The 23715-nt window shown below is 44.5% G+C and overlaps 1 protein-coding gene across 4 annotated transcripts in view; it reads right to left on the bottom strand.

The window, feature by feature from the left end:
* Positions 1–1403: 1403 nt before the first annotated feature.
* The window catches only part of LOC105030364 (probable cation-transporting ATPase 13A3), a 29564-nt gene continuing 7252 nt past the window's right edge, over positions 1404–23715 (bottom strand). Inside the window, exons 1-33 of one of the 4 annotated variants that reach the window (XM_020045338.2) lie at positions 21407–21580; positions 21243–21319; positions 20505–20681; positions 20236–20409; positions 20011–20081; positions 19757–19840; positions 19165–19234; positions 18815–18949; positions 18596–18668; positions 18118–18264; positions 17736–17903; positions 17156–17313; positions 16801–16989; positions 16345–16406; positions 15840–15990; positions 14777–14899; positions 14670–14687; positions 14401–14554; positions 14118–14238; positions 13685–13809; positions 13263–13429; positions 12152–12283; positions 11926–12005; positions 11372–11414; positions 10846–10955; positions 10536–10632; positions 10372–10444; positions 9482–9659; positions 8653–8834; positions 8438–8526; positions 8228–8308; positions 7801–7902; positions 1404–6194 (exon numbers count right to left, since the gene is read on the bottom strand). In XM_020045338.2, coding sequence (XP_019900897.1) covers positions 6027–6194; positions 7801–7902; positions 8228–8308; positions 8438–8526; positions 8653–8834; positions 9482–9659; positions 10372–10444; positions 10536–10632; positions 10846–10955; positions 11372–11414; positions 11926–12005; positions 12152–12283; positions 13263–13429; positions 13685–13809; positions 14118–14238; positions 14401–14554; positions 14670–14687; positions 14777–14899; positions 15840–15990; positions 16345–16406; positions 16801–16989; positions 17156–17313; positions 17736–17903; positions 18118–18264; positions 18596–18668; positions 18815–18949; positions 19165–19234; positions 19757–19840; positions 20011–20081; positions 20236–20409; positions 20505–20681; positions 21243–21293 — 3753 coding nt within the window. In that variant the 5' untranslated portion in view covers positions 21294–21319; positions 21407–21580 and the 3' untranslated portion in view covers positions 1404–6026. Of the gene's footprint in view, positions 6195–7800; positions 7903–8227; positions 8309–8437; positions 8527–8652; positions 8835–9481; positions 9660–10371; positions 10445–10535; positions 10633–10845; positions 10956–11371; positions 11415–11925; positions 12006–12151; positions 12284–13262; positions 13430–13684; positions 13810–14117; positions 14239–14400; positions 14555–14669; positions 14688–14776; positions 14900–15839; positions 15991–16344; positions 16407–16800; positions 16990–17155; positions 17314–17735; positions 17904–18117; positions 18265–18595; positions 18669–18814; positions 18950–19164; positions 19235–19756; positions 19841–20010; positions 20082–20235; positions 20410–20504; positions 20682–21242; positions 21320–21406; positions 21581–23715 lie in introns of those variants that run through there. The other 3 variants (XM_010904192.3, XM_010904193.3, XM_010904194.4) reach the window with 3 other exon arrangements.

The following is a 23715-nucleotide window of genomic DNA, read 5'->3' as shown; positions in this document are numbered from 1 at the left end:
AGGTCCTTGCTCTCAAAAGGACTCAAGGTCCTCCTTCTCCTCTCATCAAATTGAAAAACGCTTCTCAGAGGATTCCGCGAGAGGCCTGCATTTAATTTTTAAAACCCAGACATGAAAGTGTTTCTCTTCCGCATTCATCCTTAAAGGGCTAGTTAACATGTAGATTATATGCATTTCGGCGCATTGTCGAACGTTTGTAAGTGTATTTACATGTTAATATGTCCAGGAATACCAAAGTCCTGAAAGGTGTCGGGGAGACTCTGGTTAACTGTGATGTCTTTCTCTCACAGGAATACAGGAATTTGGTTTGTTTGTGCCATCATTGTTGAAACGCATTCCTGAAGCGCAATGCTTATAATGTGAATGGTTTCGTAACCCATAAACCACCGTTGACTGTTGAAAAACTTTTCTGCAATGCAGCTGCCATTCATCGACGCCACCAAGCAAATTTCGTACATGCAACATGCTGTTGAAATGGCATTTTCTTTTTCCGAGTCGGTTGATGCCGGTAACCAGCCGCTCCAACAAGTCGTTCAAGGCGTAGTGAGGTGTGTCCTGGTCACCATCCAAGTCCGTATGCATGAGTGTTTGCCGAGGGATTTATGATTGTTAAGATGGCCATTCTTACCAGTGAAGATGACTCACAAGACCCTTATTTTGGCCACTTACGCTGTGAAAGCGGCTTCTGGGGCTACCCTTTCAGCGCTCGAGGACCTCTAGCTGAGCCCCCTTCACATGGGAGATCAGCCTCACTTGGGAAAAAAAAGTCTCTGCTCTTTTGGGGGAGCTGTCCTGAAGGATGCCTAGTCCCCGGGCCCCTTCTTCACCTGCTGGCTTAGTGTCTCATCATTTATGCACATAATCCCTGGTTAGTGCATGTGAGCCACTAGGCCCGGGCTTTGGCCCCCAGACTCCCATTCTCACATGCTTGCTGGGTGGCTATACGGTGACCATGACGACCCTCATCTCTCCATGACAGTTGGGTTTCAGTCATGGGTCTAAATCCTCTCCGGTCCCAAAGCGTTGTTTTCTGTCAGCTCTCTGTCTCTTTCTGTCAACCCCCATCGATGTGTTGGTTTGCGTCCCTGGCTCTTTCTTTCTGTAACTCATCACCCCGTCAGTTTGCAACTGTTCCCATGCTATGCCTAAAGCCTGGACGAATGGCTGCTGGTGAGCAGTTGTTCGAAAACAACGTGGCGTTCAGAGACTTCAAAAGTGGTCTAATATTTAGATGAGTATGTGTTAGATGTACCTTTTAGATGCACACACTGGTTTAAGTTGGTGAATCCTTTAACATTTTCTTTATTTCAGCATACTCTAGACCCATAGAATCAGATTTTTATCTAAGTCCAACTGTAGTAACAGGTAAAGTTAACCTAAATGAACAAATCATTTCTTTGATCAACCGTTTTAATTTCTTTAATGAGCTTTGTAGGGTATTAAAGTAGTCAAAAGTTTCACATTTGATCGCATGTTACAGGCATAGTATAATTTAAAAGTGTTCAGATACATCTCAACATATGACAACATCAAGCTTGTAACTCTACATACTCTTGGATGCACTTCTAAATAAATGTGCACAATTTGACTAAGAAAAAACATGAATAAATCATCAATGATGAGTAAGAATGTTACAGAAGCTACATCAGGACATGCTAACAGCTCATCATGCAAAGAATATGGAACCAAACACTAAACCTTTGACTACTTCAAAGCACTTATGTAACTGATTAAACCATAGGTTCACAAAGGTTTTTCAACAAAGAAACTTTTCTATTACTACTTAGATGAAGAGCTGATGACATTGTAAGTAAAATCAATGTAGTCTAGATGAGCCCACTAAAAATGCATTATATTACCCACCATCAACATTTGCATAAAATAGTCCTCATTATTAGTGATCAGGATAATCAAGGAACTATTCATCTAGGCAAACTATATTTTCTAAACTGTTTCAAACAGTTTTAGGTGATTTCATATTAATTCCACTGTATATTATTTTTTTCCCGCCCTTAATTCTGACCAGATTTTACATAAAGCAAGACCTCTGTTAAACATCTCTGATGCACAGTCTTCGGCATGATGAAATGTGGACTCATTCTCACATCTTAGACCACTAACGCAGTGACTCTTACAGCTGGGTCCAGATTAGACAGACAAACCAGGATAGCAGCGTCCATTAACAACATGTTACACCTGCTACCAGATGCCGTGTCAGTTGCAGTGTTCCTAACTTGGCATCACTAAGGTGCCATCCCATATTCCGCCCACTCTGCCAATCCACACCGTTTGCTGTGGGTTCACCCTAACCCATTTGGTCATCCATTGAAAACCACTGCGAGTAGGAAGTGTAAATTGAGAATAGAACATACTGCCATCCAACTCACTCTGGCCCCTAAGTGAAGATCTGCTTACCCTCCATCAGTCCAACCCTTTACTGTGGGGGCGTGGGGGGGCTCCTACAGCACTGTGTGGCCACACACTAACAAGTGTCAGAGATACCAGCCTGTCCTCCCCCCCTATGTGAACGGCATGTGAGAGGCGTCCCCGTCCCAGCCCTCCGCCGGGAAACACAAGGCCCTCCATTGACTTGTAACCTGCCGAGGGACCAGTGAGGACAAAGGGGCCAGGGGCGGGGCCTGTCCCTTCGACAAGGCTGCGAACAAACGCTAACACGGCGGCAACTGTCCACCCCCTGAATCTGGGAATTTATTTAGCGACTGCGGAGCCCATTCAGTCCCGTATCGCCCCCCAAATGACAGAGGGGCCAGAGATGGCCATAATGGGCAGAGGAAGGAGCCTCGCTAAAGGGACGGGAGGGAGGAGAGCCGGCTTTGTGTGCGTCCGCGAGGCCACAGAGCGTCACAGGCCCTCGGCCAGACATGGCCGTCTTTGTGTTGCCGGTACAATGGAGGTTCACCGTCTAATCAGAGACCTGGCCGTATCAGACAACCGTAATTACAAGTCAGGTCCTGCATACTGGCCCTTTTTCCTTTTTCTACTCCACCGTTTGCTGGCAGCCCTTTGGGGGGGGGGGTGCTTTTTAGAGTTGTGAGACATCACTCCTTGATGAGGGAGTTATTCTATTTCTGTGGGTTTTACAGGTTCCCCACTAAGACGAAGCCATGCCACACTATGAGGAGACAGTCAGTGAGTGCCAGTGGACGAAACAAGAAGCAACTTAGCCATTATCGGCTCCAATACAGTCTTATAGAGAGATCAATTGATTATAAAGTGGTGAGAGGCTGTGGGGCTATGGCACTGGTCAGTCAAACGCCAGGCAGGACATTCCACAAGCCCCGAAAAATGGCCGCGGACCACGAGAAATACAGTGCGTTCCCGAGTGTAAGTCTTTCTTATCCATGTCCATGTGCTACTTGGTGTAAACAAATGAGTGCAGGAAAGACTTACACCAAACATTTAATCCCTCACGGGCAAAGTAACTGCACCGCAAACATCGCCCCTAAACCAAGAGATCCTGATTTCAACACCCCCCCGCTGTTGACGAAAGAGATGATCGACCACTGGACACGCATCCATTCACCACCACTCCTCATCCTCGTCGTCATGAATATTCGTCAGCTGCCTCTTCTTGCCCTGATCTCCGGGAGATTCCATTCCTTTCAGTGGCACTGCGCCCCTCTTCTTATTCAGGGTTCCCCTCTAAACTCTAAATCCACCCATTCACTGTTGTGGGCCCTGATCTCCACATGAAATGATAGCCCTCTTTCACTTCCACTCTCGGGGCTGTAAAGCACCCATATGCCAGGCCGCGAGGAGGCTGGCGAAGCCCATAATTGATCAGTAAGACGCAAGTGAAAAACGTGTGAGCGGGGTGAGCCCCCCCACGAAGCCCATAGGAGTGTCGTTAATGTCCGGGTTTATGGTGAAACAGAGTGGTTAAATCTACAGAATCGGATAAGACATTTATTGATGAAATCATCTCCACACAGCAAACATAGATAAGATTATTATTATTAAAGACATTTTTGCCAAATATCTATTTCATGTGAGTTGCATTACAATCACAAAAAAGGAATTAAAAGTTAACAATTGTTACAGTTTGGGAAATTACAATTATGTTTCTTTCTGGCTTCGACTAACAGTGAGACATCAAATAGCTTTCACAAAATAATACATCCTTTTCTTGCAAAAAACAATGTTTAGGATTACATATATTGAAACATCAAGTCGGGTCTTAATTTTGACAGTTTCAAAAGTGACATATTAAAATGTTTGGGTAAATGTTCTGGCCCCTAATGGTTCGACTGTGTCATTTAAATTATAGTGAATCCCCGTGGCACTCCAACCACCCCGAATGTGAATTTTCATGAACAATTCCCATCCCCCGCTAAATGTTTCCCTGAATTATGTTTTAATACCAAGGAATAATGTGATCATCGAATCAGAGGTTTACATGTGTTTCCTTGTCATGAAAGATGTCTATGGACAAGGGGAGACCCCAATTCACACAATTTCTTTGTTAAAACTATTCACTGCTAACAAATGCATACTTTAGCGTTTTCCGAAAAAAAAACTACCTTGACCCAAATAAAACATAGAAAATATTCTATATCAAAAATATGGGGAAATATGCAATATGTTAGTTATTGCTCTCACTGAGTAAAAAAATACAATAAAAAGTGATATTTGTTTGAATGATTCCCTTTGATAAAAGCAGCATTTAGCGTCAGGTGCAATAGTTTAGGAATGTTACAAAAAGGTATGGCATGACATCAAAGATCATCCGTTTGTTGACATAATTTTTAGACTGTTTCTATAAAGTAGAATGATATTGAGTTTTCAGTGTTCAGGCTTGAGAAGAGACACTCAGACACCAACCTATTTTGCTCTTCCACAGGAAGAATTACAATTGAAAAGCGTTGCAAATTCTCAGGAGAAACATAAAAATGTTATTCAAGAAGCGCTTAAAATATTAGCATAGAAATGTTTTTCAATCTTGGCATATTCAGTAGTACCAATCACGATTAAAAGACATACACACATGGCCCTTTGCAATGCATAATTCAGGTGTGTCAATCCATACATTCATCACTCAATTTCCCTTCAGAAAGGCCCTGTTCACACATGTTCTCTATCACTCTTGACATTTCGTTGGAGCAGCAATCAAGATAGGTGAGAAGATGTTAGTAGGCGATTCTGTACGTCTTAGTCTCTGTAAAGGTGAATAAATCAACCAGTGTTGAGTACAAGGCGAGTGCTCTCTATTGTTCATTGAGTAAAGGTGTTATTCTATGGCTCAGATAGACTGCGCAATACTGGGGACTTGTCAGTAGTCACATTGTTGGGGTAAATTATAAGGTATAAAATCCTGCCAAGGGTAGTCAGTTCAGCTGGAGATTCAGAGGGCGTGCATAGAATGTACTGTTGCAATATGGGTACAAGTTTGGGCCAAAGGTAGGTTCTACAACTGCTTTTGGATATAAAGAAGTAAGTGGTACAGGGAATAAAATATTCTACACTAGGGACTTCTAGACTGGGCACTGTTTATTACTCCAGCAAATGGGAGGTTCTAGACTGGGTACTGATCAGTGCTCAAGGGAACAGAAAGGTCTGACTGGGTACTGATCAGTGGTCCAGGCAACTGAAGGTTCTACACTGGATACCGATCAGTGGCCTAGGGAATGGAAGGTTCTGACTGGGTACTGATCAGTGACCCATGGAAAGAAAGGTTCTATAACTGAGGACTGATCAGTGGTCCGGGGAACAGAAGGTTCAAAATGGGTACTGATCAGTTGTCCAAGGAATGGACGGTTCTAGACTGGGTACTGATCAGTGGTCGAGGGAATGGAAGGTTCTAGACTGGGTACTGACCAGTGGTCCAGGGAATGGCAGGTTCTAGACTGGGTATTGATCAGTGGTCCAGGGAATGGAAGGTTCTAGACTGGGTACTGACCAGTGGTCCAGGGAATGGATGGTTCTAGACTGGGTATTGATCAGTGGTCCAAGTAATGGAAGGTTCTAGACTAGGTAGTACTATATGTGCAACAGGTGCTGTGGTATGGCTAGGTGTGGCGGCTGCTGGTAGTGTAGGTGAGGCTAGCGGGTTTGGGGGGCCAGTCTGGGTCCTTCAGCAGCTCTTGGGCAACTTGCATGTAGCGCACTCTGGGGGTCCTCCACTTGCTACAGAACAACCAGGATAGGAATGGCGAATTGCAGCACTCGATCGTGGACTAGGAATTGTTCATAAACAAATCAATTAGGAAAACAGGATAGACCACAATGGTTTTTCAATCGCTACGGAAAGTAATACAACCCCTTTTCCAAGAAATCCGAGATGCTGCGTGAAATGTAATGAAAACCAGGATACAATTATGTGGAAATTATTTAAACCCTGTATTCAATAGAAAATGGTACAAAGACAAGACATCAAATGTTGAAACTGAGACATTTTATTATTTCTTGAAAAATATACACCTATTTAATTTGATGCCAGCAGCATGTTTCAGAAAAGTTGTGACAGGGCAAAAAATGACTGGAAAAGTTGTGTGATGCTAAAAAAAGAAACCTGGAGGAACATCTCACAACTAGTTAGGTTAATTGGCCACAAATCAGTAACACGATTGGGTATAAAAAAAAGCATCACAGAGAGGATGACTCTTTCAGACGTAAAGACGAGGAGGTGTTCACCACTCTGTGAAAGACCACACAGTCAAATAGTGGAACAATTTTAAAATAACGTTGCTCAACTTAAAATTGGAAATAGTTTGAGGATCTCATCATCCATAATATCATGAAAAGATTCAGAGAATCCGGACAGATCTCTGTACGCATGGGACAAGGCAGAAAATACATTTTGGATGGCAACGATCTTCAGGCCCTCAGACGGCACTGCGTTAAAAACAGACGCGATTCTGTAGTGGACATCACTGCACGGGTTCAGGAACACTTCCAAAAACCAAGGTCTGTGAACACAAGTACTTTGCTGCATCCACAAATGCAAGTTAATCATGCAAAAAAGAACCCATATATAAACAAGGTCCAGAAACGCTGCCACCTTCTCTGGGCCTGAGCTCATTTAAGATGGACTGAGGTGAAGTGGAAAACTCTCCTGTGGTCTGACGAATCACAATGTGGAATTATTTTTGTGAATCATGGACACCACATCCTCCGGACTAAAGAGAGGGACCATCCGGCTTGATATCAGCGCACAGTTCAAAACCTCTTTTTCAGGGAAGGCCTTGCTTTTATTTCGGCAAGACAATACCAAACCACATTCTGCAAATATTACAACAGCGCGTCTCTGAAATGTGTTGTAGGCAACAAATTCTAAATGGGCATGTAATTTTTCAAAAACAATAACATTTCTCAGTTTCAATGTCTGATATGTGGTCTTTGCACTATTTTCAATACAGGGATAAATTATTTGCACATTGTCATTGCATTCTGTTTTTATTTGCATTTTACGCAGCGTCCCAACTTTTTTGGAAATGGGGTTGTACTTTTGTTTTTAGTAACAATATATCATATGGTTGCTGTTTCTAAGCAAAGTTCTGAAGACACACACTTTTTTTTGTCATACCAGCTGTGTTAATTATGGCCAAGAAAAGTATGGTTACCGGACTGAAATGTTACACATGAATTCGCTGACACACATTCACATTTCTCATGCTATAAACAATCACAATTGGCATCAAATCCAGCACAAAACAAACACATTTCACGTGAAGCATTAAGAAGCCAAGGCAAGGAAGGCGGGGGGGGGGGGGGGGGGGGGGGTGGGGGGGGGTATACTACAGAATCAAAGAAAAGACACAAAGCGGGGAAAAAATACCCAACCTCATTTGTGTGAGTCACAGAGCCGATGGCCATGCCATCACTCCCGGCAGGCCTGTCCTGACTGAACACCAGCCTCCATAAGATGGTGTCAAGGATGAAAGTCTGCAGGAGATTTCATTGGGCAGGAGAAAAAACAGAAGGGCTACTACTCGTAAAAGAGTAGAAGGTGATTGTCAGGATGCAAGCAAAGAGGTTGTCGTTCAGGGCAACAGGAAATACTGAAAACACAGGCTCACACGTTCATTATTACTGATTCAAATTTGATTGTGGCATTTGATTCGAGGTGTTGCGTAAATTCATCAGACTGATATTGAATTACCACAGCTTTATACAAGCAAGCTTCTTACAAAGATGAACCCTTTGGGCACGTCATTGGCTAAAGAGGCAGATTGTAGGACGAAGACAAATGAGATCCTCCATACCATACCTCCAATAAGAAAGAAACAGCCGCATTCATCAGAACAATGATGACCACTGTTATGCGCCATTCGTGGGGGACACACACAATCTACAGGGAGAAATCGTAATGCGACGAGTTAGCTGGCGTCTCAGAGTGAAGGCAAGGCAAACACCACAGTACGTCAGATTGTGCCGGGGAATTGACGCCATTTTGACGTAGCCATTTTTGCTCACTCACCTCCAGGAAGTTGTCAATGGCAGGGACAGGATACAGCATGATCACGAAGAGGAAAATGTACAGGGTGACACAGGACAGCATGAACGGCCCTGTTCAGATTAAGGTCAGTTAACAACTCAGCTTGGCAGGAGGAAAGTTTCACATGTGTAGCAGCTTCTATGCAACCTTATCCGCAGCGGATTCGAACACAGTCAGACATACAGGCAAGAGCTTACAGTTTTTATAGCTGGGCTGTCTAAAAGGCTTTCCCTTGGAGAAGATGATGGCCACAGCCAGATACTGGAAGGAGGAGACATAGAACAGAGTGGTGTTCTCGTAGTTCCTGATGTTCTTATGGCTGACGTTTGAAGTCACATTGAGGCCATGGGTGAAGCTGGAACTGGAAATATTGCACGCACTGTTGAAGAAGAACTTGGTTTAGGATCTACATTACATGGGTCAGATATGTTTTCAGGATGCACCAAACATTATAACAGTAATCCTGGGTAAAATACCAAGGACATTTGGATGCCATCAAATTGTCAGGTAACTAACTAGTAATACTAACTTACAAATAGTTTTTTCTAACATTCCATATACATGGTTTTTTTCATTAAAAGGTTTAATTTTTACCATATTTTTTGTGCTGGATAAAGCTGATGAACAAAACAAAAAATGTCCAAAGACTTTCTCGCTCAGGTCTAGTGTCAGCTAAATGACAAACATGTAAATATTTAAATATTGTGTAAATACGAGCTGTAAATTACCAGTGGCTTAACTTCAGCCCCTCCTTTGAGAGAAGGGCTGCTAAACCATGACCCAGTGGGACTTGAGTGCCAGCCCATTTAGATGGACACAGAGAAGTCTGAGCTAGCCATGTAAAACATGGTGGTAAATACTGTATGGAAATGAGCTAACAGATTACATTACAGACCATGCAACAACATTTTTAGAAAACATGTATGGGGGTCTGCCGGACAACCTTTTGTGTTTTGGAACAGGAGAAAAAAGACAAAACGTGTCCCAGCTTTCCTTTCACCACAGTCTGAGCTGGGCGGTACTCACTCCGACTGTGGTGTCCATTTCTCGTACCAGCTCTGGTTCTTGACCCAGAGGAAGGCCACGACTTGAAAGGTCAGGCAGGTGAGCATCTGAGTCAGCACGGAAAACAGCAGAGGGCCTGAGATGAGACTGGACGGGGGGGCTTGCGCCACCAGAACCTTCCAGGCCGGGTTCAGACTCACTGGTGGCAAAGGAGGTACAACAGTAAATGACAGTACAATTAGCTACCAGGTACATTAGCTTTACGGTCCACTTCCTGTCATCCATATTTACTGTATGTGTCAAAGGTGTGGAGTGGAATGTTAGATACAGAGACAGCTACTCTATATCACAGGACCAGATGATGGTGTTTGCTGTTACTAGCTGTCAGGGGTCTCCAAGCCACTGGGAGCTCGCAGCTCTTTTATGAGCAGCTTGCAGAACCATTCTGCAGCACACGCTGTTTTGATGTCTTCTCTCACAAACTGTCATGAACAAATCTCACAAGTATCAGTCACCGCTGGCACCTAGCAACCATTAAATGCACACCACATTGACACAACCCCACATGTAGAATGGCAGAAATACTTTGAACTCTCCCGACAGTAGGCTTACCTGGAAGAAGTATATCATGAGTAATACGTCATTTGCATCTTTTATTTTTCATTATGAAAGACTGGCAGTCTCCCCCCCCACCCCCCCCACCCTCCCCAAAGAAGCTCTGAAGGTTGAAGACCCCTGGGTCACGGATTGGATTTGAAATCCTCTTATGTAGCTTCATGTCTATATTGGACACCAATTGAAGTGAAAACCCCAAAACCCAGCAGACTCAAAGCCCCCTTAGTTTGACACCCCTGGTTTGAATACTAATGTAATGTCATGCAATACTCATTTACTCATACTCCATTACTCACTTGTGAAGACAATGACCAGAATGATCGCTAAGTCGATAAAGAGGAACTGGAAGTCTCCCAGATTGCTCAGGATCTAGAACCGAGAGACACAGAAACTGATCACAAACCATCCGTTAGAATGTTTGTCCGTTAATCACAGAAGCAGACTTGGCACCAGTGCTTACGGAGTAGAGGAGTGTGACGCTGAGGTATTGGATGATGCTATACAGGGCCATGAACTTGAAGACACAGAAGGAGGTGATGAGGGCAGCTCTGCCCTCCCTGCGGGGAAACAACACATCCAGTCAAGCCAACTTCAAACTCAACAGCCGCCATTCTGTAACCCCCTTTCCACGCACAGAAAAGTACCACATAGCATGCCTTGTAATTTGTACTAACTGTATAAGAGCTGTAGCTAAGTTCTGTGGGAGAGAATACAATTGCAAAGTTAAGAAACGCTTGATGGGAGGGACTGATGAGATGACGCTAGGGTACCTGATGAGGTTAGGGACACAGGAGATGTTGGAGATGGAGGAGGTGAAGGGCGAGGCGACGGAAGCCTCCAGCTCCGACAGGGAGATCCCACTGTGAGCTCTCTTCAGGGCCTAGGGGGGACAGAGGGGAGGTGGGGGGCTGTTAGTCCATTTTCATCTAAATGTCTGAAGAAATAATTATTTTACAACAGGGTAGTCTTTAGTCTGTAATGTTTATAATGTTGTTGTCATGGGAACACATTTAATCTACTGGCAAATGTCATTCTGGCTGAGCTCTTTCTTATTAAGCAGTTAGTAAATAGTTGATCCTATAGTGATCAGGATTATGTCACCACCAATCTGCCCCAAGAAAGCACTTAAAGTAATATAAGCCAGTTAGGAGACACCAAAAAGATTGTTTTTTTACACAGGGGTGTTAACAACAATCAGTACCACTACCCTAGCGTTGTGAACGCCATGTCCTGAGCTACAAATGAGCAGTCTAATGGAACTCAAATAGAAATGATGAAGGATGACCATTTACTTACGCCACAGTCATTGGCACCATCACCACACATCCCAACAGTATAGCTGTCCGGGCAAGAGGAGGCAATTAAAGCCAAACTTTGACTACAGAACTCTAGCATTATGTAGTTTCTCAGTGTTTAAGATATTTCAACCTCTTTTCAACCATTATATATATATATATATATATATATATATATATATATATATATATATATATATATATATATATATACACATACAGCTCTGGGAAAAATTAAGAAACCACTGCATCTTTTTGTTTCCTTTCCAAAAAAGTTGAAACGGAAAGTTTTGAGTGAGGAACAGATGTGTTCGATTTGCAGTGGTCTCTTAATTTTAACCCTTCTGTTCCTCACTCAAAACTTTAATTTTCAAACTTTTTTGGAAAGGAAAGAAAAAGGTGAAGTTATGTAAATTTGTTCCAGAGCTATATATATATATGTGTGTGTGTGTGTGTGTGTGTGTGTGTGTGTGTGTCTGCAAATATACTTTTCCCACCAAAAAGTCACATCTTAAACAAACATAAAAGTTATTTTAGGCTGAAGAGGAAACTCACTCCACTCCCTGCAGGATCTCCACTAGCTGAGTCTTCTGGTCAGGAGCCATGCGGGCAAATATGGTGGAGCGCAGTGCCAGCTACAGCACCACCCAGTGGAAAGACAAAGCATTGCACCATGGTCAAATAAAGCAGTGATCCAGCACGCCCGTTAACCCGGGAATGCTGTCCTGCAGCCAGATCATTACTGTAATCTAAACAGAGGGATGACATTTGACCTTCTGACCTTCTGAACCAGATCAGGGAAGTGTTCGGTGATGACGGCGAAGGACTTGCCAGTCATGGCAAAGTGGTAGTGCTTTTCCCGTGGCGGCCCACAGACCACATGAGACACATCCTCAAGGTCGATCTCCACTGACTGGTCACAACAGAGACAAGGGCGATACGAACGGGCATGATTACATTTACATATCAGTCCTTCAGCAGACGCTCTTATTCTAAACCGCTTACAGGAGCCAATAGGGTTAGTGCTAAAGGACATAAGGACTTTTCACCATGTCAGCTCCGGGAGTCAATCCGGCGACCTCCGACACACAGTTAGTGCAATGACTGAATGGACACCAACGGTATGTAAACATGACAATCTTGTTTCCAAGGGAGACCAGCTTAATATGAATGATCCCACCGCTGCAGTCATTGGTTACCAGCTGTAAGGTCAGGTTGTAGGAAATAAGTGTTTGTAAAGCGCCATAGTTCTGTCCAACATCCACTGGGACTGGGGCGCGGTGGGTTTAGTTAAGGTTCGCCAGCTCACAGAAGAGCAGATTGTTCTGTGTGTCATAGATTGTTCTCCTGCATGCACACTGCCTCTTTCTGTCTATTAAACGCTATGAATATAGACAGGTACTGAATATAGACAGGTACTCATCGTTTGCCCCAGGCGGTTCCACTTATTCATTTTCCATTAACACTCAGCATGTCTCATCAAGTACAGTATGCTGAATAAAGGCAAAGAATAGAGAAAACTATTAATATAATGACATGTATTAATGAGGAGGAAACACTGCTCTTCAGGCATGTGATACCTGAGGGAACTAAGGTACATGCTTCTTTATTCAGACTCATGTTCCCCCTTTATTCAGACTGGCATGCCACCCATTCACACCCTGACATATTTGTCCCGGGTTGTGGGTCCCAGTGCTCACTGAAGATGGTTCTGCTGTGGTCGGCGCTGTCCATGACAGTTATTGTCTGATTTTGGGCTTTTGGCCGTGTGAGGATGGAGTGTCCGGCCGAGAAGGTGTGCACGCCCCCCCAAAAAAATAAGACACTCATCATGTCTTCAGAAAATAGATTCAAATCAGTGTACAGGTGTTGTCATGCCGAATGCCTCTCACCTCGGCGCTGTCCTGTTTCTTGGGGACATTGTTCTCTATGTATTGCCAGTTGATCCTTGCAGGCTGGACATCTTTGGGAGGCGTGGCGTCTGCTATGATGACCCTCTCATTAGGGGTTATCATCCCGCAGTCTCTGGCTACTGATATGGCTGTCAACATGTTATCACCTGCGCAGGGCGGAAGGCAAGATGGCCGCCAACATTATCACATTATCACTTCCACTTATCAGTGTAGGCGTGGCACCTGGTCAGTTAGCATCGCTATCCCTAGACGCTGTACATAATGCCAGGGAATAAGTGATAGTTTTTCACCTCAGACCACAATGTGCTGCTATGTATTATGTGTGGTATTGGCCAGATTGGCACAAGCTACAGAACAATCCCTGGCTGCGACCGTGTTCTGTGTGGGACGGTTCAATTCACCTGTAACCATCACGGTGCGAATGTTGGCACGTCGCAGGTCTTCTAAAACCCCGGCGGTCTCGTCTTTCAGCTTGTTCTGCATGATTATGAGCCCAAGGAACTCCATATTAGTCTCGATGAGATCCCTGACAGGGACAGAAAAAACACATTTCAAACACAGACATGAAGTATCCAGCCCATTCAGGATAACAACACTGGCGGAATGGGAGAGTTCACAAATTCACACGCTCATGACATTTACATTTCAGTCATTTCGCAGACAATGTTATCCAGAGCGACTTAACAGTTATTGCATCCACCTGAAGTTAGCCAGGTGAGACAATCACATGTCCCGATCGTAGCCAGTACATTCAAATAGCTTCCAACAGGAAACAAGGAAGTTCCCCGGTGCTGGGGTTCTACTCGGCACTGTGTACCGAGTTCATTCCACTACCTGTTGAGGTTCTGGATTTTGTGCCAGGACAGTTTGGCCTCCAGGTGGCGATGTGCCAGGGCTATGACTCTGAAACCCTGCCTAGTGTAGGACTCCAGTGTCTCCGTGAAGCTCTCTGGTACTAATGGAAGTGAATAGCAATGGATTAGGACACATTCAGTTAACCTGCCGAAATGCAATCGCCCAAGCCTTCCTCGACACAGCGCACACACAGGCGTAGTAAAAGTTGCAGGAACGGTTCAACAGTTTTGATGAACTGGTGAGATTCAATAATGATCCCCACCTGTTTCCGGTCGGCATAGACTGACCACAACCTCTGGCGCCCCCTTGAGGTAGGCGTCCATGTGCTTCTCGCCCAGCTTCCGGACCACCACACTCATCCGCTGTAGAGCGGATGAGAACGGGAACTGGCGAACTATCCCGATCTCATAGGACAACTGTCAGACAAATATCACACGTCAAACGGTCGTTTAACTTAACTTACACAAATACAACTGGTTCACATGCAAAAAAAGGAAATGAAATTTTAAAAGAAATCCTCAAACTACTCACCATCAGTTCAGACAGCTCCTGAAAGGTAAATACCTTTGAAAATTACTCTGTTTAAGTCGTATTAAAGAGGCATTAAGACGTACGGACGTAAGAATATGAAACTGTACCATGTTCTCTGCCAGACTGACTTCCTGGTTAACCTCGGGGAGCACCTGTTTGGGAGGTCGGACCACTGTGGGCATGATGGGATTGTGGAGGGCTGTCTCCTCCTCCGTGGCCTCCTCCAGAATCTAGGCATTACACAAGCACTGGTTTTAAACGACATGAGGGCCATTTTTGACAACTGTCGGCACCTTATGACAGACCTAAACCCCCCCTAGCCGGCTTGTTTCTATCCTGCAGAGGAGACAACAGAGATGCATTCTGGCACAGAGGGAAGGGACTGTGTGAGGGATGATGTCGTTCAAGTATATAAAGCATAAAGGATCCCACTGCTGCCACCTTCTGTCAAAATGGTTGGTGTTATATGAAGGCATGGATGTTATATAAAGTCCTGGGAAAGGCAGTTACAGTGGATGTAAAAAGTCTACACACCCCTGTTAAAATGCCAGGTTCTTATGATGTAAAAGCATCAGACAAAGATAAATAATGTCAGAACTCTTTCCACCTTTTTCCACCTTTAAAATCAAAAGGTGCTTCAAAAAAGTATTAGTTTGAGGGTGTGCACACTAATGCAACCAGGTTATTGTAAGGTTTTTATTTTTCATTATTCCCCCTCGAAGATTTCAGTTTGTTTTTAATTGAATTGTTCACATTATAGGTCACATTAAAAGTGGAAAAAGTTCTGACATGATTTATCTTTGTCTCATTCTTTTACATCACAAAAACCTGGCATTTTCACAGGGGTGTGTCTACTTTTTATATCCACTGTATATCAATATTATCACAGTATCCGTACAGAAACTGAATTATAATTTTTTGATAACAATTTGATTAAAAAAATCTATAACCAAGTTGGTTAAAACATCAATAAGGGAAAGAGACAGCACTGAAAAGTTACGACAAACATAAAGACACCAATGAGAAAGCATGGAGACAACGCTGAGGAAATACAGAGATGGCCTTGAGACGACGTTAACACAACTTGGTGACAACATTGAAACAGTGTTGAAGAACATAACATGCACACAACATTAAGAAAATGTTGATAGAGCATAAACACATTCTGACCCAGCCTGTGGCGTTGAACATCTTGAGGTCCAGTGGGTCTCCAGAAAGTTCTCCCTCTATCTTGGTCAGAGAGTGACAGGTGGCCATGCAGGACACAAATGAGGACTTGACCAGGGTCTCGTCACCCGGGTCTCCCTCTGGGGCAGAGAAACTAACCAAGGGAATATATTCACAGTACCTTAAGAAGCTGATCTGAGATAAGTTTTGTGTTTTTTAACAACAGGGCAAAGTAAATAAGTTTTCATGTGAAAATGATGGGTTCCCGACTCTGCATATCTTCACAGGTAACTACAAAACAGGCTTGAAAATGTATCATATGTATGTAAATGTGTTTCAATCCTTTGAAAATAATGGGGTTCAATGAGGAGAGCAGGAGTGGGGTTTGGGAAAGAACACTGTAAGAAACAAAAGAGCTCTGGTATTCATCCACTGACACAAAGATAATTAACAACTCTCTCAGAAGAGCCAAGAAAGACATGGAAAAACATATCCCTCGGGTTCTCACCTGCCCTTTTCAGCTCTCTGGATCCCCCAAAGGTCCAAACCATCTTCAGTCAGAGTGCCGGTCTGTTGGGGAACAGACAGAAGAATACTGTACCTTCCTTCACATGTGCAGGCAGTTCCCATGTGCAACCTACAAAGTCTACCGCAATGCAGTGGAGGAATTCTAGTCCAGTCGCAACATTTGTGGAAGAACACAGGAAATCTGAATCAAATTCCATGACAATGTGTTCTTCCACAAACGACAAATACCAGACTTAATGACAAATATCAGACTTCATGGCAAGTAACAGACCTGACATGAAGTCTGAAATCTGTCATTAAGTTCGATATTTGTCGTTAGGTCTGATCTTTTTCTTTAAGTCTGATATTTGTCATGGAACGTGATACTTGACATGAAGTCTGATAATTGTCATGACGTTTGATGTGTATTTGTTTGTCACAGCGGGTAAGACGGTACCTTGTCGAAGCAGACCAGGTTGAGCTGACCACATATGTTGATTCTCTGGGGGCTGATGCAGAAGATGCCAACGTTTTTCAGCCGTCGCTGGGCGTAAACGATGCCTGCCGTCATGGCTGCAGGCAGGGCCGGGGGCACCGTGATGGTGATGATGTCCAGAGACTTAGTCACTATGGTTTTGACCGGAACCTGTTCGAAGGCAAACAGAAGACCACTCGAAGACGTTTGGCGCAGAACCCCTGCGCATGGAGGGGCGTGAATATTTGTTCATATCTATTGAACCTTCATTTTAGGCGGTGAGCTCAACCAGCTTGACAAGACCCACGCCTGCAGAGGCACGCAGAGTGTTGTGTACCTCGTTCAGGACGCTGTGAACAATGGTGTAGACAAAGCCGATGCCGGCCACGCCCACAAGACAGAGCAGGAAGCGAGAGGCGTCTCTGTACAGCTTGAAGTCAGTGGGCTTGGGGTGCAGGATGGAACGCACCAGCTGGCCCTTCTCTGTGCTGAAGCCTGGAAAAAGACATGCGCTGAGGAAACATTCCAAATAACGTTTCAGGCCTCGCGGTGGCCCTGCGGTCCACGCCACGGTCCTCGGGCGCACATTTACTCCTGCAGCCGCGGGGTTCAAATCTGGCCCTCGGCTCTTTCAGCCGAAACTCACTCCTCTGCCCTTCCGAACCCATCGCTCCAACGAAGCGCGAAAACAACCTAAATATATGCTGTAAACGTTAACTGATATGAAGTGTGACTCCCGGTCAAGGGTCAAAGCGAGCACGTGCCACCGGAATCTTACGCAGACGTAACGGTCGCTGAATATCTACGGCCTTTATGGACCCATTGTCTCTGTACATTAACCAAAACACGGATGCCAGTGAACTCACACGCAGGCAGTATTTCAGTGGAAACGCAGCACGTAAAAACCTGTATCTCACCAGTCCGAACGACCACGGCTTTGACCAGCTCCCCTGTGTAGAACCGGGTCTGGATAACGTGCGTGCCACAGAACAGCGTGTATCTCTTGTGTTCTTCTGTGCTGTAGCAGGCAGCCCCCTCCTCTCCTGAGCTGGGGAGGCTGGTTTTGGTGACTGGCACACTCTCGCCTATCAGAGAAAGAAGACCAATAAGAAGCATTATGTCGAACGTCGAACACACGAGCAGTGCGTACTACATTACTGTCTCAGTGGCTTATGTTCGGCGGAATTCCTGCACTTCCGCAAGTGTGGTTTCCCGCCGACATTGCCTAGCCGGTCCTGGGCCGCGCTGGTCCGATGAAACGGTCCCACAGTGTGTCTCCGTTCACATCGACACAGTCACCTGTCAGCATGCTCTCGTTCACAATGCAGGTTCCCTGAATCAGCGCGGCATCACAGGGCATGATTATCCCGTTGGCCGGGATGACGATGACATCCCCAGGGACCAGCTCTGTGGACATGGCCTCCTCGACGTCACTGGGAGAGCTTCCTGCACAGTCGAGGACCAACCAATGTCAGCAGGCTGATTGTCAAAGTGATTATCGTACATTCATAGTAGATGAAATCGGCATCAGTATGGAGAGACAATGTAGGTTCATTCAGTCAGGTACACCCCCTAACCTTAAGCTAAATATGTTTGGGTTTTTCATGTTTTCTTTTTCTATCGCGGTCATACAAGACTGACGGTAAAGAAGCCTAGGTCTCTGTTCGATTTCCCCCCGAAATAACGGAGAAACCACGGAGAAACCACGGGGGAGAAACGTTGTGAGCGCCGAAACGCCGGCTGATACAGTGAATTCTCCTCCTGGAGTTTCCAGTACCTTTATTTCCCCTGCACACGGACACGCGGATGACACTGTGCGTCGCCACCATGTCATGAAGCATGACATATTGCTGCAAGCAGAGAGAGGGGACGTCAGCGGAAGACATGCACAAACGCACATACCCCTCCAAATCCACCGCTCGGGCCGGTTAATGAGTAACGCAGAACTCTCCCAGGGCAACACGGCCGCCCTGAGCGTGCCAGGACAGCCACCCACCTTCTTGATGGTGTACAGTGAGGTAACTATGGATACGATGGACATGAGGACTATGGTGGCGGCGTAGTAGTAATACTGTTCAGTAGTCCAGAGGATCACGCTGAAGAGCTGGAATATGTAGAATGGATTCAGGACCTGAGGATGAGGGAGGGAAGATGGGGGATTAGTGAACCGCTAGCGTTGTACATTTTAAGGCCTGGACACAGCTGGGTTTGTTAGACAGAAGACAGACAACTGTTTTCATGTGATTTTTTTCCAGGATTTTTCCTGGGTCAGGTCACGAGATCAGTGAAAAAAAGGGTTATTTATTCTCGGCCCTCATAGACAGGACACACAGCATACTAACCAACCTCTTTAATTAGCAGCTTGAACACAGAAGGCACCCTCACTGCAATCTCGTTCTCATCGAAGAACACCCTCCTGTTGAAACCAGATTAAAACACATCAGCATTTTTAAGACGTGTACACATTTCAGTTTATGCTGTCATGTTTGTGATATTGAGCCATATCTAAGATAGCCTGGATGCCGTTTTTCACAGTTTTTCACAGTTTTGCTGTGACTACATTAAATGCAGGAAATAATTTGGGTAATACACGGCAGATGTATTTCCTGTCCTCAGAAAGCAATGGTTTTTTGATCTAGTACACAACAAACGTATCATTAAACATACACATTTATTAGGAATGATTTCACACGATTGATGTGAATGAATAAGCCTTTTCATACATTAGAATTGGTCTAGTCTTCTGTGTACATTTTCAAATAAAAAATAAAAAAACAGTGAGGCTGGTGTTGCATAAGGTAAATGTACTTCATTTGGGAGTAAGGGGTTGTGGCTAATGTAGGCTACCTGCAGTCCTGTATCAGGCCATGTCTAGGAGTGAAGATAGTAAAGGATATATTTTACATGGGAGTAAGGCATTGTGGGTAATGCCGGTTACCTGTAGTCCTGTAGCATTCTGCTAAGGCCGGAGCTGTGGTCAGTGTGGATACTGGAACAAGTCACCCTGATATCCTCCAAGCCTCTAGAAGAGCAACACACACAATCACCGCCAGGGTAACACTGAATACTAACCACCTTTCACGCAAGGATGATAGAGAATGTCCATTGGTGCAAAGGTATCTGTACATTCAAGCAATAATGGGGGTTCATGAAAGTCTTCCAAAGTGTGTTTTTGCAATAGGGCTCTCTTACTTAAACACTTCAAAATTCTGTAGCAGCTCATTCCAGTAGTATTTTGTGCTGTGGTGGCTGAAGTATAGAATCTGACAGAAAGAAAGAACGGTGGACGTTTTCAGATCAGCAAGGAACGTTCCAGAATCAACTGAGAGAGCCTTGGAGTCGAGCACCTTAGATGGCAACAACATCTGTATCAATATAGTGTCTCTATATATTCCTGGATGCCTTCCTTCAACACACCTGGGCAGGCTGGAGGTGGACGCATTTCTCCTGCGGCTCGTCCTGAAAAGCACCCAAGGCCTGTGTGCCCTGGCCGTCTCCACCAGGCACGTGTGGAGTTACGGGGTCAAACGGCCCCTCCCCCGGGGCTAGCATCACACGCAGCTTGACCCGGAACCATCTTCTGAACTCGTCCTGTGAGAATGAAACGGGGGTCAACAGAGAGGAATGTGAAAATGACTCGTAAATGACGGTCACCAGGGGGGTGGGTGGGTGGACAGGAAGTGCACCGTAGATCGTAGCAGCAGTATCTGGGCCTCCGTGATGGTGGCGCTGCGAGAGCACGTCCCTTTCACACCCCACTCGGGCAGCCAGTAGAGCAGCAGGAGCAGCAGCCCACCGGTACACACCGTTCCCACGCCCACCAGGACCATCTTCCAGGGACAACGCCTGTAGCCCCACACCTCCTGCGGGCACAAAACACGCCGGTTACGGTGGGCTGGGTATGAGGACACAAGGGGCTGTGACGTTGTCTTCGAGCGAAGCCAAGGCACCCTAGACACCACCCCGGGCACTCCGTAGATCGGGAAGGATGGATTGACATCAGCCGGGATAGGCGGAGTTTCACAATGTTTTCTTACCAGTCGCCTCCCTACCCCGCACAGATATATGGACTCAGGCTTAATTTATACTTCCACTTGAGAGTGGGTGCACGATGACCATGTGTGCGTGTGTTGTGCAATTTTGTGTTCGGACGGTGTGGAGTTTAGCAGATCATTCACATAATTTGTTTTCTGGCTTCAGTTATGTTTGTGTTCACACTGGGATTTGTCAGGGGTTCGCACACCTGCCCTTGTCCCAGGGTAATGTTACCACTCTCCCCCTGTTTTTTGTTTCTGAAATGAAAAATTCTAAGTGTGTGAGCACGACTGTGTGAGACAAACTGTTCAATGTGCCACACTGGGGCCTTTACGGTCTTGCCAGATAAATGGTCTTTGAAGAGGCGTGTGCAGTGTTATGGAACTCACCATCTCATCCTCCAGGCCCTGATTGATGATTTTCACGTCTTTCCTCTCCATTCTGTCAGAAGCGTTCAAAGGCCCAACTGGAAGAAGAGGACACATAGTACTTAGCATCTTTAAATATTCCTGTTCAGATATCAGATTTTTGCCCCTTTATGTTTCTAACTTGCATTATTTGTCTTGAAACTCAAAGATCCCAAAAACCTGTTCCACCTGGACACGAACGGCTTGGCTTCAGGCGGATTCTGCAGTTTCTGGATGGAATGCTGTCAAGTTCCAGCTAGTCTCTCTGGATATCCCAGGAGCCTCCCAGTTGTATCCATTGTTCCATTTTAACCCTTTATACTAGTGCCAACTGGCCAGAACAGATGTTGCCAAATTGAAATGTTTGTAACAAATATCAAATACAAAAAGCATTGCCATAGTAACCATAACCTTACAAGACTGATCCAAACATAGGACTGTTGGTTTTATGGGCATTTTATTTCTTTTTGTGGCAATCGTCATAATCAAATCAAATCAAATGTTTTAGATACACTCAGAAACAGAATAAGATGTATTGATATGTTGGGCTCGGTGAAGCATCAGAAAGAACAAATCCAAGGTTTGAGAGTTCTAACTAGAGGTAACACAACTCAATTCAATGTGAAAAGTTGCTCAGTAATGTCAATGTCAAGTTTAATGACTGCTTTTTAATTTATCCTTTCGCTGAAGCAAACACTCACATTGTTGAATGATGTTCAATCCCAAATTATGTGGTCGTTTACACAATCCAAAAGCGTCCCTTTCAAAATTACAATATGAGACAGGTGTAAATCCTCTGAAAGCTTTTTACAATTGCCAACACAACGATCCAAGTTATAAAACTACCTTACAATATCAGGCATTCACAAGGTAATTCAAACACAAACTGTTTATTCGTTAGTGTGTATTCCGCGGCAGTTCTTAACAATACGACAGTAGGCTAATTATTTTTATTACAACCCAGGGTGCGATTTCCTGACAACACAAAGCAAAGTATTCTTTTGTCCTCTCATTTGCTACAAAATTTATTGGCATCATTAAAGTTGTTTTCCATTACATGGTTTGTGGCGAAATCAAAACCATGAGTGACTAAATCATCTCCAATCACAGTGTCAGTATCAATGACACAAAGGAGTAGTCATAAACGAGTCAGGTGACCTGCTACTAACATCCCCCTGGCATATGTTCTGCTCATTGTTTTATTTTCCACTTTCTGTCACAGTGGTCAAAACAAGAGAGTGAAGTCTGTCCGGACAGCCCCTCCATCTCTCGCTTCACTGTCTTTCTCATTGAGTAAGTTAAAGACGCTCCATACGAGATTTTTCCCATTTGTGAAGAGAGACTTCGCCTTGAAAGCGTTAACTCCTTCATATTTACTGGGTTGGTTGAACAAGGCAGATGATAACCTCCCTAGAGGCAGTCGTATTTTCTTTCCATCACAATCCTGAATGTGGGGAAATGGAACTCAGGCGTATCTTTGAGCACCTGATAATTTCAATTATTTTACTATGGAATTATCCTATACTATACCCTTTTTTATTATTAAACCGTTATTTAACCAGGAGAAAACCTTTGAGGTTAAAACCTCTTTTTCTAAGGGCAACTGACAAGTAGGTCAGCAGGAAGTAACAAAAGTCAGCATGTACATACAATACAAGACCACAATACAAGACCAAAACTCAAAAACACAATTAAAAATCACACCGGCCAACAATATTTTTTATTTATCAATACTTTAAGTTGAGTCTGAGATAGAGTGGGGAGAACAAGTACTTGCAGGTTTTCCTACTTACAAAGCATGTAGAGGTCTGTAATTTTTATCATAGGTACATTTAAACTGTGATCACATTGTATGATTTGTAAATAATGAATTAGCATTTTATTGCATGACATAAGTATTTGATCACCTACCAACCAGTAAGAATTCTGTCTCTCACAGACCTGTTAGTTTTTCTTTAAGAAGCCCTCCTGTTCTCCACTCATTACCTGTGTTAACTGCATCTGTTTGAACTCGTTACCTGTATAAAAGACACCTGTCCACACACTCAATCAAACAGACTCCAACCTCTCCACAATGGCCAAGACCAGAGAGCTGTGTAAGGACATCAGGGATAAAATTGTAGACCTGCACAAGGCTGGGATGGGCTACAGGACAATAGGCAAGCAGCTTGGTGAGAAGGCAACAACTGTTGGCGCAATTATTAGAAAATGGAAGAAGTTCAAGATGACGGTCAATCTCCCTCGGTCTGAAGCTCCATCCAAGATCTCACCTGGTGGGGCATCAATGATCATGAGGAAGGTGAGGGATCAGCCCAGAACTACACGGCAGGACCTGGTCAATGACCTGAAGAGAGCTGGGACCACAGTCTAAAAGAAAACCATTAGTAACACACTACGCTGTCATGGATTAAAATCCTGCAGTGCCCGCAAGGTCCCCCTGCTCAAGCCAGCGCAT

This window comes from Esox lucius, chromosome 3 (assembly GCF_011004845.1).
Source record: "Esox lucius isolate fEsoLuc1 chromosome 3, fEsoLuc1.pri, whole genome shotgun sequence".
NCBI lineage: Eukaryota > Metazoa > Chordata > Actinopteri > Esociformes > Esocidae > Esox > Esox lucius.
This window is presented reverse-complemented; position numbering and strand designations above follow the sequence as displayed.